The sequence below is a fragment of the Notamacropus eugenii genome, chromosome 1 (genome assembly GCF_028372415.1).
Source record: "Notamacropus eugenii isolate mMacEug1 chromosome 1, mMacEug1.pri_v2, whole genome shotgun sequence".
NCBI classification, from domain to species: Eukaryota; Metazoa; Chordata; class Mammalia; order Diprotodontia; family Macropodidae; genus Notamacropus; species Notamacropus eugenii.
This window is the reverse complement of record NC_092872.1, coordinates 415,982,365-415,996,384: the sequence shown is the minus strand read 5'-3', so window position 1 is coordinate 415,996,384 and position 14,020 is coordinate 415,982,365. Positions and strand designations below refer to the sequence as shown.

The 14,020-nt window shown below is 34.3% G+C and overlaps 1 protein-coding gene across 7 annotated transcripts in view; it reads right to left on the bottom strand.

The window, feature by feature from the left end:
- The window catches only part of MAPK9 (mitogen-activated protein kinase 9), a 54,040-nt gene that overhangs the window by 19,808 nt on the left and 20,212 nt on the right, over positions 1 to 14,020 (bottom strand). For 4 of the 7 annotated variants that reach the window (XM_072631225.1, XM_072631224.1, XM_072631223.1 and 1 more), the window contains 4 exons: positions 7,963 to 8,092; positions 6,104 to 6,162; positions 4,795 to 4,933; positions 527 to 692 (listed from right to left, as the gene is read on the bottom strand). In XM_072631225.1, coding sequence (XP_072487326.1) covers positions 527 to 692; positions 4,795 to 4,933; positions 6,104 to 6,162; positions 7,963 to 8,092 — 494 coding nt within the window. Of the gene's footprint in view, positions 1 to 526; positions 693 to 4,794; positions 4,934 to 6,103; positions 6,163 to 7,962; positions 8,093 to 10,155; positions 10,175 to 13,697; positions 13,924 to 14,020 lie in introns of those variants that run through there. The other 3 variants (XM_072631227.1, XM_072631228.1, XM_072631229.1) reach the window with 3 other exon arrangements.

The window sequence follows — 14,020 nt, the reverse complement described above, 5'->3', positions numbered from 1 at the left end:
ATTATTTCATTTGTAGGGGGCATTTCTTTAATAAGGTGACAGTAAAGAACCTTTTATCAGATCTATTATGACTGAGTGCAAGTTAGTATGAGGGAGGGAATAGGTCTGAGAATATAATTTATCAATGAAAACAAGCTAATTTTGTAACTTGTAACTAGATTGAATTTAGGCCTCTGTTCTTTATGTGTGAGTTAAAATAGGCTTAGATTCTCCTAAAATAATACAGAATCTTAAGAAAACAACAGAAGTTAAAAATACAGAAAATAACTTTCCTACTATCTCAGGAATCAATTATTTTCAGATTTAAAAGTAAATTCTGAAGTTGCTTTTTACCAATATGGGTAAAAAATGAATGACTTTATAAATGTCGATTACCGTGACATCTCTAGACAAGGTCATAACCAATTCTAGAACAATATGCAATCACAATTTTACATTAAAATTCAAACTTACTGTTAATAAATTAATAAAACCAGCAATACCATTTTAAAGAATATAAAATTTCTCATTATAATCTGGAACTTACCATTTTCTTTGTATCCCATCCCCAAGATAACTTCAGGTGCTCTATAATAGCGTGTGACTACATATGGAGTCATCATAAAATTAGTACATGCTGTCCGTGCCAGGCCAAAATCAAGGATCTTGAGTGTGCAATCTGACTTTACTACTATGTTGCTGGGTTTTAAATCCTAATAAAACAATGAGTTAAATTAGTACACTGATTTAAAGATATATGGGAAAATGTTACATATATTTTGGCTCAATGCAATACTTTGACAGAAGTACTTGGAATATGTCTTGTTTTTCTTCTATTTCTTTCCCCAGAGCTTAGCACAGTGCTCTGCACATAATAAGCACTTAATACTTTTTTTATTAACTTAAATTTCAAGTCTAGAGTTATCAGGTGAAAGAATATTAGAAATAAAAAAAACCTAAGATATATAGAAGTGATTGTAGAACACTGAAAACAAATAAAATAATTTAATTTTAAAAAAAAAGAATATTAGAAATGAGTTGTGTACAATTTCTACTTATTAAAACAGGTATCCTTTATTTTATGGCACAGATGCAGTACAAGAAAAACAGCTAGAATTTACATAAAGTAAATCCATTTTCCTCATTTGCATCAACTATGGAAGTCAGATACATTTCTTAGGAAAAAAAATCCCCCAGAGACTAGGATGAAAATTGTTAAGTGAGGAAGGTGAGAGACCTGGGTATATTGTCTGTAAAACTGAATGCATTTTTTTTAGGTCCCAGCAGCCTTTTTCAAACTTCAGGATCTCATCTTCCATTATGACTCTCCTCCAAACCACCACAGGAATGTTTCCTATGGCTCAGGATGCCTGGCTCTGCATTTGAAATAGAACTTAAGTTTCCCACCCAAAAAATCCCATTATTGGCAATATACCTTGAGAGAATTACCATAAGGAGAGAGTCATCTGTTCAAATATTTGTCATGTGTATGCATATGCAATTAAACGTATATGCAATATATGTATATATATGTATGCATATGCGTATATATAGATAAATGTGTGTGTGTACGTATATACATATATATGTGTGTGTGTATATACATATACACACATATATATGGATGTGTAATTAAAAAAGAAACTAAGAAAATGCTCAGTTATGACCCAAAGCAATAATGTCATGATTCAAGAAATGCTATATTACCTTTCCAATAAGATGATATCTATCACTCCTGTTTCTAGATTTTTAATCTTATTTGCAAGTGGCTTGAAGAGCCACTAAAGTAGTGGGGACTGATGTGACCTCTGCCCTACTCAGGTCACATTTGCTGTAACATGGTCAGGTCTAAGCATCACATTTTAAGAGGGATATTAAACTGAAGCAAATTCAGGGAAGTAACTAAGATGTGGAGAGGACTAGAAAGCATTCCATACAAGAATCTGTTGTAGAAAGTGGAGAAGTTTAACATGTACAAGACTTAAAGGATATTATATCAGTCTTCAAGTGTATCTGAGGAGCAAGTATATCTGCTGCAGAGAATAAAGACGTCAGTTCAAATCAAAAGAAAACATGTCCTTATCAGAGCTATCTAAGGGCAAAATGAGCACCCTAGGTAAATAGTGAGCTCTCTGTCCCTGGAGTGGTTACGCAGTGGTTCAATTTTCATTCATTGGGGATATGACTACTCAGATACAGGCTGAACTAGAAAATATCTATGGTCCTTTCTAACTAGGAGTCTCCAATTTCAGCTCTGTTATTAACTATCAATTTTCATGATCCCTGCTCTCTGTTTGTGGAAGTAATTTACCCTCTATTTAAATCTGGAACCTAAAGCAATAAAAGTAATTAAAATTTTAGTGTTATTATTTCTATTTAGTAATCTATATTCAGTAATATGTTAATTTTGAGGGGAAGCCAGTAAATCTAAAGCATTTACATTTCCAAGCCTACTGACTCCAAAAAAACCCAACCTATTTCCATTCAACCCATTTGTGATACACTAACACTGCACAGTTTTTTGTAATTAATCATGGAGAACAATAAGCAAGCTTTTAACTTTTTTTGGTATCAAGGAACCCTTTGCCAATCTGGTGAAGCTCATGTACCCTTTCACAGAATGTTTCTAAATGAATTAAAAAAATTGAAGGAAATACTAAGTTTCGGTTAGGATTCAGTAAAAACAAACATCTATTTTTATCCCTCATAAGTTCACAGATACCCAGAAATTGTTGGGGGGAATCTGTGGACCCTAGGTTGAAAAGCTCTGGTTTAAAGGAATACAGTTTATATGATGTGAGGAGAAATCAAAGGAGCAAAGCCTTTTGGGGTAATCAGAGGAGTGACTTGAGGATAGACTGGTAGAAAAAGCAGGAGACTGGAGGGGAGTCATTCAGTTTTTTGGGCCTTCCTCCCTTTGAGTGTTACAATTCTATGACATCTAAGGAAGTGAAAAGGTCTCAGTTCAGCAAGTGGCTTCTAACTTTCTATAGCCCTTCACTATCTCTGATCCTCCCTTTACTAGTTTCCTTTAGGGGCTGGTAGGACCCAACTAGCCCTGGTTGGTCTTACACCACAGGAAAAGAGCTAAGAGGAATGCAGGTGCTGCACTGCTACTATGATAATGTAACTATTGATTAAAGGACTGTAAGTCAATTGTATAGATTATACAGGGCTTCTTAAACTTTTTCCACTGGCTTTTTCAGGGCATGCACAGTGCAAAATGCTTTATGTTCAGAACCAAGGATGCAGTGAAGCTACAACACAGGCAAATGCTGTGAAAAACATCTCACATTCATTCCGTGTTTGATTTTTAACTAGTTTTTGATTGCTGCGTGTTCAGAAACCTTTTACTGTTGTGAAATTTTTTGCAACCCTATATGGGGTTATGATCCATAGTTTAGGAAGTGCTGACTAGTGACCTCATTCACTTGATTCTTGACATGAATGGCATTAGGAATTAGGGCTAAATAAAAGAAAAAAATTGGGTAGGAATCTCAAAGATTTTGGAAATCCTCACGCAAGAGGAACCTCATGAATTTTATTTTTTTAATAATAAACTCCCCAAATTTTTACCCCCAAACATTTCGTATTCATCATACACATGTAAAAACTGAGAACATCACCTAGGAAATATATCTTTGATAATTATTTTTTAGTATGTACAGTCATTTTATTATAAAGGATTTTTTTGGACAGAACCTGAGTAATATTTCAAATAACAGTTTCATCTATTTCTAAAACTGTCATCTTTTTGCCTGACTACTTATTAAAAACAAGAGTATCATTTAATACAATTACAACCTACTAGTATACTTGATTTTTCTACTCTAAAATGTGATTTGTAAAATTCTCTAGTAATTGAAGAATTAGGGTATTGCATTATAAACCAACGCAAAAGTGAAAATGGCAGAAAAAGAAAACAGTTTTTATGAAAAAATTATCTGAATTACTAATGAAAAAAGAAATGCAAATCAAGGTAACTCTGAGATTATACCTTACCCCTAATAAAATGGCAAGAGTGAAAAAAGATGGGAATAATTCATACTGTCAAAGTTGTAGAAAGACATACACAATAATGCAACATTGGTGAAGCTTTGAATTGATTTGACCATTCTCAAAAGAAATATGAAATTATGCTACTGAAGTTATATAGCTTCAATTCAGAGATTCCACTCCTAAGCAAATACCCTAAAATATACCCCAAAGAGGTCAATGATAAGAAGGAAAAAAACAGGTCCATTACACACCAAAATATTTGTAGAAACACTTTTTGTGGCAGCAGAGAACTGGAAGCAAAATAAATGCCCACTGATAAGAAAATGGCTAAACAAATTGTGGTACATTCATGTAATGGATTATTACCATGCTGTAAGAAATGATGAATAAGATGAATGTGGAAAAGCATGGGAAGATTTAAATGAATGGGTGCAAATTTAAGAAAAAAGAACCAAGAAAACAATATACAACATGAAGGGCTACAACACATAAAGTGTTATGTAACAAAAAAATATGGAAACTGAGTACTAGAAAATAATAACGGCCAAGTTTGGCCTACAGGAAGAAACAGATATGAAAAGGCACTTTCTGCTTTTCTTGGTACAGTGCATATAGAATGAGCCTTTTTTGATGTGCTGGTTAGTTTTGCTAACTGCTTTTTCCCCCTCTTTTTTATTCTTTGTTTTTTTAAGGGATGACTTTCTGCCAAAAGGAGAAGAGAAGAATGTATTGGGAAAGGCAAGCAATGCAAAAACAAAAACAATGTTCTTTTAAAACACTAAAAATAATTCCCATCAATGTTATATCACTACATACTCGGTGTATTATACCAGCTGAATGGAGATGTTTAATACCACAAAGCATCTGATAAAGAAGGTAAGACATTCTTTCATGGTCCAATTCCATATGAATCACTTGGCATAAATTAGCATCCATTAATTCCATAACCAAATACCTAAAAGGGAACAAGAAAATCCCTTTTACACATATGTACACTAGTAGAATTATATGGCTTTTTAAAGGATGTATATTCACCTCAAAACCTGTAGGAAATGACAATAAATCTTATCAAGTTATTTATTACATTGACTAGTTTAAAAAATACAAAAAAACCACACTCCATTATTTTTTGAGGATTCTAGAAATACATCAAACTATCAAGTATCAGAGAAATAAAGAATGTGTCATGGTCTATTAAAAATTTGTATTTCAAAGAACACAAATGGAACCTATAGCTTCTTATTAAATTAAGTACCTTATGCCATGTGATACAGGCCCCAATATTGGAAAATGCAAAGGATATATAATTTTGGCAGCTTGCAGGACCTCCTTCCAACTCAGCCAGGACAGATTATAACTCCTATAAAACTCAGCAATTAAATTCTAGGAATTTCTTGAGGCATAGAGCAATCAAAGGACTTGCTCAAGATCAAAGAATAAATAAAGTTTGGAAATAGGATTTGAATCCAGATTATACTAATTCCAAACTTAGTATTCTATCTATGAGAAAAGGCTACTACTTCCAAAGGCCTCCATATGCCAATAAGTATTAACATAATATATAATATACAACAAATTAAGATTCTACTTCATGATTTTTGGAGGAAAGCATTTTGATTTACTAACCTAATCAATTTCACATAATTATAAATAAGCACGCTACTACTACACTAGCTGACCAGAGATAGTGTAATTTAAAGCTCCAGAAAAGACCTATAATGATAGATATTATTTGGTTACTAACAATATTTGGTTACGAATATAACAAAGCTTCCTGGTATTGTAGTTATAATGTGTTTCCTCCTAAGGAAGGTGGTTAGTTCTGTTTTGAAGAAGTCTTTTCAAGCATTTCTCCACAGTGTACAGAGGTGTACTTATAACCATTTAGTCTTAATGATCAAAGAAAACTAGTTGAATGAACAGTATAATTGCAAAAGTTTTAGTTCAACAGAGGAACTGTCAAAAGAAGAGCCCTCTAGCCTTGAGTTTTTTTATTAGATACTTCTTTAAAGTGATAGTTAGGAAAACAGCTACTTTTCTCAGTCTCTATCATATGTTACTTCCCTAGTTATTGAAACATTTAAATCTATTAGCTAAAGACAGGAGTAGAAATAAGATTACTTACACATCTTGAAATTCTTCTAGAGATTTCTGTGGTGTGAACACATTCAATAAGCTAATTATCTGGGAAGAGAAAATTCACTGTTGTTTAGAATACCAGGAAATATATTTTTTTAACCTTAGTTATTAAAACTAAATAGTGACAGAAAATTCATTTTAAAATGGAAACTTTCATTATAGATTATTTTAGCACATTCTATTCTATGTAATAGACAATTTAGTTAAAGCAATATTTTTTAAAGCAGGGCAAAAATTCAATACTGGAACAATCAAACCACTTTAACATTTATTTAACAGATTATAAATAGGATAGAGAAGAAGATTACATGAGCAGAGGCATACTGTCCAACTGTCACCTACCTACTCCAGCAAACACCTGAAGCTCATACCAGACAGAATAATTACCAGGAAATCTAATGAAAAATTATCTTAAGTGACTTCTTCCATGCCAAAACTGCACAAAAATGTAGCTGGAGGACCACAGGCAATAAGAAAGAGGGTTATCACCAAAGTCAGTCTAGCCTAGGCAAAGAAACCCTTTAGCACAACCAGATATTGGCCAGGGATTTGTATAATAGCCTATGCAAGATCCTGTGTCTGGAAGCAGCAAGAACATATATAGCCCTCTCCCATCCTCCCACCAAGAAAGACCTAGGGATGTAAAAAAAAAAAAAATTGCCAGGGTGGTCAGAAAACTCCAAGGTGAAACTCCCTGGAAGCCCCAGGGAGCAGCAGCAGCACTCATACTGGGATAGCTCCCAAACTCCTAAGGTTCCAAGATACTTAATAGTCTACTCTGAGATGTTACAGAAGGCCCTTAAGATTCAATGCTGTCAATCTCAAAGACAGAGGAGGACCTAACTCTAAGAGGTGAAGATGAGTATAGTAATCTAGATGACCCAAGGCAAGCCAAAGTAGGGCCAACCAACCACCCTGCCCAGAAACACAGCAAGGCGTGGAGCATGATCCTGACACAAAGGTTCAGGGAATAAAGCTGGAGAGATGAATAAATCAAAGAAAACACTAGTCAGTATTAAAAAGTAATTGTAAATGAAGAGATTTCCTCAAAGGGGGTAACTACATAACAACTAAAAACCGCTACTCAAAGGAAAGAAACGGATTTTTCCAAAAGGACTACAGGAATACCTAAAAGAAATGCACCGAGTTGAAAAAAAAAAAAAGATGAAACAGTAGCTACAGAGAAAAGAACGAGAAGAAACAATTTTGAAGAGAAAGTTATAAATCTTAACCAAATGATTGGAAAAATACAATAAAATGCAAGATCAAAAATAGCTGACCAGGAAATCAGATAATGGAAACACAATTTAAGAATCATTGGACTTCTTAAAAATCACTATTTAAAAAAAAGGCTTGGATATCACATTTTAAGAAATCAAAAGCTGACTGAAACGATTAGAACAAAGGGCACAGTGAAAATCAAAACAGATCAATTCCTGGAAGAAACTCCAAAAATCCCAAATTCCCACAACAAAGAAAATAAAATACTGCAAGTATCCAGGAAAAAGCAGACTCAGGTTGGTCAATGTGACTTTCATTTTACATAAATGGAAGGCAAGGAAGAGAAGGGGAAGAGTAACTGCTGAGGCAATTAATCAATTTTTCCAGATTCTCATTTAAAAAACATGCGACCATCCCAAACATGTCTTCTGCTAATTTCCCCATAAAAATATAATCTTAAACTTTACAAATAATAGCTCAGTCCAAAAATCATTTAAGGGTCAACTAGTATTACCCTTAATTTGCCTTTAGAGATAAAACTAATAAACAAAAACACCTATGAACTCCCAAAGAACAGAGAATGTCACTCATGTTAATATATTCAGGAAAACAATACTAACTTACATTTTTATGATTGACACATTTTAACAGAACGAGTTCACGATAAGCTCTCTTCGCATGAGTTTGATTCTGAAATGGCCGACTCAATTTCTTGACAGCAACATTTATCCCAACAACTGTATCAAAAGCAGCACTGCAATTATGAAACATAACAAACAGTTCATTGTCAGCTTTGGGTAAAAGACTTGCACAATATATATTTAACTTTTTTTCGTATACAAAACATATAAGGACAATCATTTGAACCACTAAAAAGTCTTTGAAAATGGAGAGATTCTGACCATTTGTTTCAATTCTACTATATGCAAGGTCCCATACTAGGCACTAATTATGTATTAACTTGGAGTATTAAAACACAGGTAACATTTTGAATGAAAAGTACAGAAACTGCTTGAATTTGAGTTTTGTTAGAATTGTTGCCATACTTAAACTCATAAACACCACTGTTATCTACCTTCCATAGATAATAATTACAATTCTTTATATTCAGCTAGCCCTTTATGGTTTCAAAGTCCCTTTGCATATGTCAACGAATTTGGCCTAACAACAACCATGTAAAATGGACAACACGGGTAATTACTCCTTGCTGTGTCTTTGCTGTGTCTCTTACTAGCTGTGTGACCTTAGGCAAGTTATTTAATCTCCCTGCACAGGAGGGTCCTGCTCTTCTGAATCTAACACTGATTCTATTACGGATGTGACTTGCCCAGAGCCCCATGGACAAGTGGCAGAGCTAGGAGTCAAACTTAGGTAGGTATCTAAGTCCAGCCCTGGTCCTACTTTCTCTCAAATATAAAAATACTTAGTTTGTAGGTAAAACAATTCTATAAAGTATATAGTTTAGCTATTTTTTTGCAGATGGAATTCTGAATTTAGGCCACTGAAACTATATTCAAGTCAACAGTTACTTTTTATATACTTTATGTTAAAGTATTATACAAAAGGTCTTAATTTTTAAAATTTCAATTAGGGAAAAACAGTTATTATCAAAAAGGAATATTTTCATACATCCTAGGAATTATGAAAGAGGAGAAAGAAGCATAATCTAGTTCATCTGGGATGAAATGTGCAATAGGAAAAATAGAAATGAGAAATATCATAATATAGGCATTTCCTGAAATAGAGGTCCAAGGCGACAGACACACACATTTGAATTGCCTGTCTCACAGCTGTTTTTTAAAAATTCTTTTTGGTCTGAAACTGTGATTTCATTTTAACCATGTAAAGAACTCTTGGTAAGAACAGGTCCTCCTGTCAATGTAGATCAACTGCACTATATAGTCTAGTCTTAGGGAGTTACTAAGGGCACCAAAACTTAAATGACTTGCCCAGGAAACAGAGCCAGTATGTGTCTGAGGTAGAGGGGACCTTACAGGCCATCTAGTCCAGATCTCTCATTTTAGATGAGGCTCAAGAAGGGTTGTTGATTTGCCCAGGTCACATGGGAAGTATCACATGTAGGATTTGTCAATCTGTATTTGCTAAGGGAGTTTCTTTTTCTAGAGTTCCTTACAACAATGAAATCACAGATCTAGATTTTGCAAAAACAAACAAACAAAACGACAACAACAAATGAAAAACAAATTAAACCTAACCTTTCTCTATTCACAAAAAAAGAATTGATCCAGATCTTGGCAATATCCCTTTAATAATGTTTTTTTAAAGTAAAGACATTGGGTAAATATATATTAATTGTTGTCCACACTCAAGTTTTACACAAGCCAGGTTTTGGAAGAGTGTGGCTTATACTTGGACCAATTCAGGGTGCAGGCAGAGTTCTTATGTATATATATAAATACAAGCATATATACATGAAAATATTTCAAGAGTTATGATTTTATCAGCTGAGGTACTCCTTCCATTAAGGCAGACTATAAACTCTTTGTAGCCTAGTAGATAGCTTTATAAGCTGCTGTAACAAAATAATAATAATGATAATGATAATAATGATGATGATCATGAAGACGTCACGATCTTGGGGGCAACTTTCTGATGACAAGCCTCTCAGAATTGTGCTGTGCTGGTTTCTCAGATGAGTCAGCTGTCACTGAGCCTATACTTTTTGGTCAGACTATCAGAGTTGTGTTCCAAAGGTAGAGTCTTTGAGAATCCAGACTCACCACCGGGCCACAGAGAAAGAATTAGAGAAGTATATAGCCATACAAACTAAATACACATATGCATGACAGGACTTACATGAAGCCACAGGGCTGTTCATATGCTGTCCATAGGGCATTCTAGGTAACAGAATGAGAAGGTGGGTTTGCTAAGTATTAATATTTTTTTAAACCATAAATTCATGAAATCATCTAAGGCATCAAGGGGTTGTGATGTGATCTACACTGGTGGAGGAAGTATCCACAGCTATGAAATCATAAAACTTTTGAAGTGAAATAGTAGGTTTCCCACATATGTGCAGATATACTCATATTCCATGACCTAGGAAACATGTGAGATAAATTTCAAAATCTTTTTCCTTTAGAACTTTTTCTGTCTCTACCAAATTTGAAGATGACCAAAACAAAAGAATCAAACCTATCAAAGATTTTATTCACAATGGCATAGCCTTGAGTTATCTAATTACCTAGGGCTTCTGTTTCTTCCTAAACAACTTTTTCTTTTGGTTTGTAAAGTAGTATAAACCAAAGTACCATTTGTTCAATTTGACAAACTGTTTGAAGGCAAATAGTGAATTGCTTTCTTTAGGGTAGAATATCAAAGAATCCTAGCACCAAAAGAGGTTGTAAAGATTCAGTCCACACTGCTCATCTTATATATGAGGAAGCTGAGGCTTGGGACATTAAGTGTCCTACCCAACACCATATGAAAATAGTGGCAGAGCTAAAGCTATGAACCAAATCTCCTGACTCCCAGTCTAGTTTTCTCTCTGTAATGTCAAAAGGCTACACATAAAGTTAAATGTAAAAGCAACAAAGACCCTCCTGTACAAGAGCATGCTCTGTAGCAGAATCTGGAGTTTGAAACCCATAGGTAGCCAGTAACTTCCACAGAGAACCACAGACTATTGTGACTGGAAGGAGCCTCATATACAGTTCAACTCTTTCATTTTACAGATAAGAAAACTGTGGCCCATGAAGGAAAAAGAGATTTACCAATGTTCACCCAATGGCTTTTCTTTCATGAAAGAATAGTTAAGGTAATGCAAAAATAACAAGAGGATTAGCATAAGATTCTCTTACTTGCATAGTGTTGGAGAAAACAAAAAGGAATGATACATTGGGTATTTTGTGACAAAGACCTAATTACATCTTCCAATTTTGCCAGACCTAAAATGACTTTTTAGAATGACTAAACATTTCACAGAACTGATTTAGAAATCAAATAACCATCATTTGGGTTCAACAACTTGGATTTTTGGAAAAGTGTAAGAAACTAGGTATTTGTACATTTGAAAAAGAAATAAAGATTAGTACTAGAAAACTTCGTAGTAATTCCATAAATATTTATGTATATTACAACTATACCAAGAAGATAAAGCTGATTAAAATACCACCCTTCTCCCCCCAAAACCAACAGCAAAAAGTTTTCAATATATGACTAAAAGTCGTGTTAACATCTTTTTTAATTTGTCTAAGCTGAGAGGCAGCCTGGTGTTGGGCATCAGAAGGCTTGGGTTCTGGTGCTGGCTCCCTCACTTACCATACCTATGAAGTGACAGAATATTAGAGTTTGGAGTAAATAATATTTTGAAACTCCTTGATTTTATAGAAGAGGACCCTGAGGCCCCAAGAAAGGAAGTAACAACTAAGATAGCACACCTAGTAAGTGGCATAGTTTCTCAGGCATGTATACTCCTAAGTAAGTACAAGATACTGTGATACAGATTGTCTCTACATGCCAGAGATCTTCATAATAAGGCAAAGGACACCAAGCTATGCAAATGTGGAAAGGTTTTCACAAAGCTGATGAGTCTTCAGTCTCAAAGCATGGGTAGGATTAGGACAGATTAAGTGGGGAAGCACCTTACTTTTTTTTTTTTTTAAACATTAGCAGAAGCAGAAACAAAGGTATGGAGGGAGAAATAAATATGGCAAATGAAAGTGGGGGATTAAAAAATAATGAAGAGGGGATAACAAAGATTTTGTGATAGGGAATCCTCAGTGCCCCATGAGAACAAAAAAACAGAAACTCAGTAGGTTTGGAGGACATGTTCCAGATATATTCCTCCAGATCCAAAGCACTGATCCTTTCTTTTATTAGGCTCTTCCTCTGCACCCCCCATCTTAATACTCAATTAAAAATCAGTATGTTTCTAAAGCAAAATAATTGTTATGAAATGAAAAAATTTAAAATTCCACTTGGAACTGGCATTAGAAACCTTTATTAAAGATTAATATTCTCAGTTTATGGCTTCTTATCCAGTAGTTTCAGTGTTTTACATGTCCGTAAATATCTGAATAAAAATAATTCATATTTCTATATAGCACTTTAAGACCGAAAAAACACTTTCCTTACAAGTCAGTGAGATAGGTCATTCACAAGCATTATCATTCCTATTTCACAGAAGAAGGAAGTGAGACTCAAGAAAGTTTCAAAGTCAGAAAGTATTGGAGCCTAGAATTATACTCAGGCCTTCTGATTTCAGAATCCAGGGCTCTTCCTACTAGATCATACCTGCCTTTGAAAAAATCAAAACTGTTTTTCCTACTACCTCTATCAGAAAAGTTTTTAATAGAGAAGGATGGAAAAAAGCCTTAAGTATTTTGGCTTCTGATTTAGTTTTTTCTGTTCAAATAAAAATTCATAATGAAAATTTCATCAAAATTTCCCCTTTTTTGGGGTACAAACACAGGAGTCAAAAAACAATCATCAAATAAAATTAATGCTCTATAATTGAGCATGGTTTATTAGTGATGAACACTATTGTTGTGACAAGGCAGTTCTTTTTCACTGTTTCTCTTATAAACATATAGAGCTTTCATCTTGATAATATTGACTTTTGCCCTTAACTAGCTCATATAATACTTAAAAATCCTTTAGAGATGGCAGGTCATAAATTAAGGTATTTTTAAGTGACCTTAAGATTACTCTCAGGAAAATATATCTGTGAGTCAAACTGCTTGACTCTAAAACATAAGACAGAATATAAATCAAAAGTTTGTTTCATCTCACAGAAAACCACATTAAGAACAAGAAAACGTTCTTAATTTGCATGCATTCCTTTATATCTTTCTTATAACACACTGGATTTGAGTTCAAATACAAAATGGTACCATTTGAAAGTTAAGACCATCATTTTAGAAAAGACCTATGAATTACTCCCAAAGATCTGTCCCTTTTTCTTGTAAACTGTTTAAATAAACTATGAACTGCAAATCATGTTTAGCTGCCTGGACTTCTACCACATATTTTTCCTGATCACTCAAGAACTACAACAGATAAGAAGAAAGTAAAATAAGCTTATCATTAAGTAACTAGTCAAAAGAATTAAATTCAATACCCTCAGTTAACATGTCCAAAGGGCTCTTCTTTTCACACTGCCTCAGGATACAAGCTCAAATTGGAACTCTTAACTACTAATTCGCTTTCTTCTTCACCTTAGGTTTATGTCACCAGTTTGTATTTAATTTTTTTCTTGTTTAAAAACAGTGTGGACCATTTTTGCCTTCATTAACGGGAAAAAAAGAGCTTGTTGTGCCCAATTTAAAATATGGGACAAAAAAAGTGTTTTGGAATCGCTGGTAGCTGTAGACTAGAAAAAATTTGAAAAACTTTACCTTTAGCTGGCCCAATGATGTAGTGGCAGCTCATTGTCTTACCATGCAAGAGACTAAGGTTCAGGATCAGACAGTAGAGGCTGGACATAGTTGAGGTAACACACCAAAGAAGAGACGGCCAGCCCAACCCTCACACAGCATCCCTTCCTGGTTACTCCATGAAGTGATAATGATACTGACTTGCCTCATCCTGCCAGTTACTGGCAAGGCACTGCATTGATGGCTCCTAGAAATGGATAGGAGTGATTGGGAATAAAAGGGGGTAGGGGGGGAAAAAAAGGTGGCCATGATGAAGAAATGAGCAAACCCCACAAACTCTCACC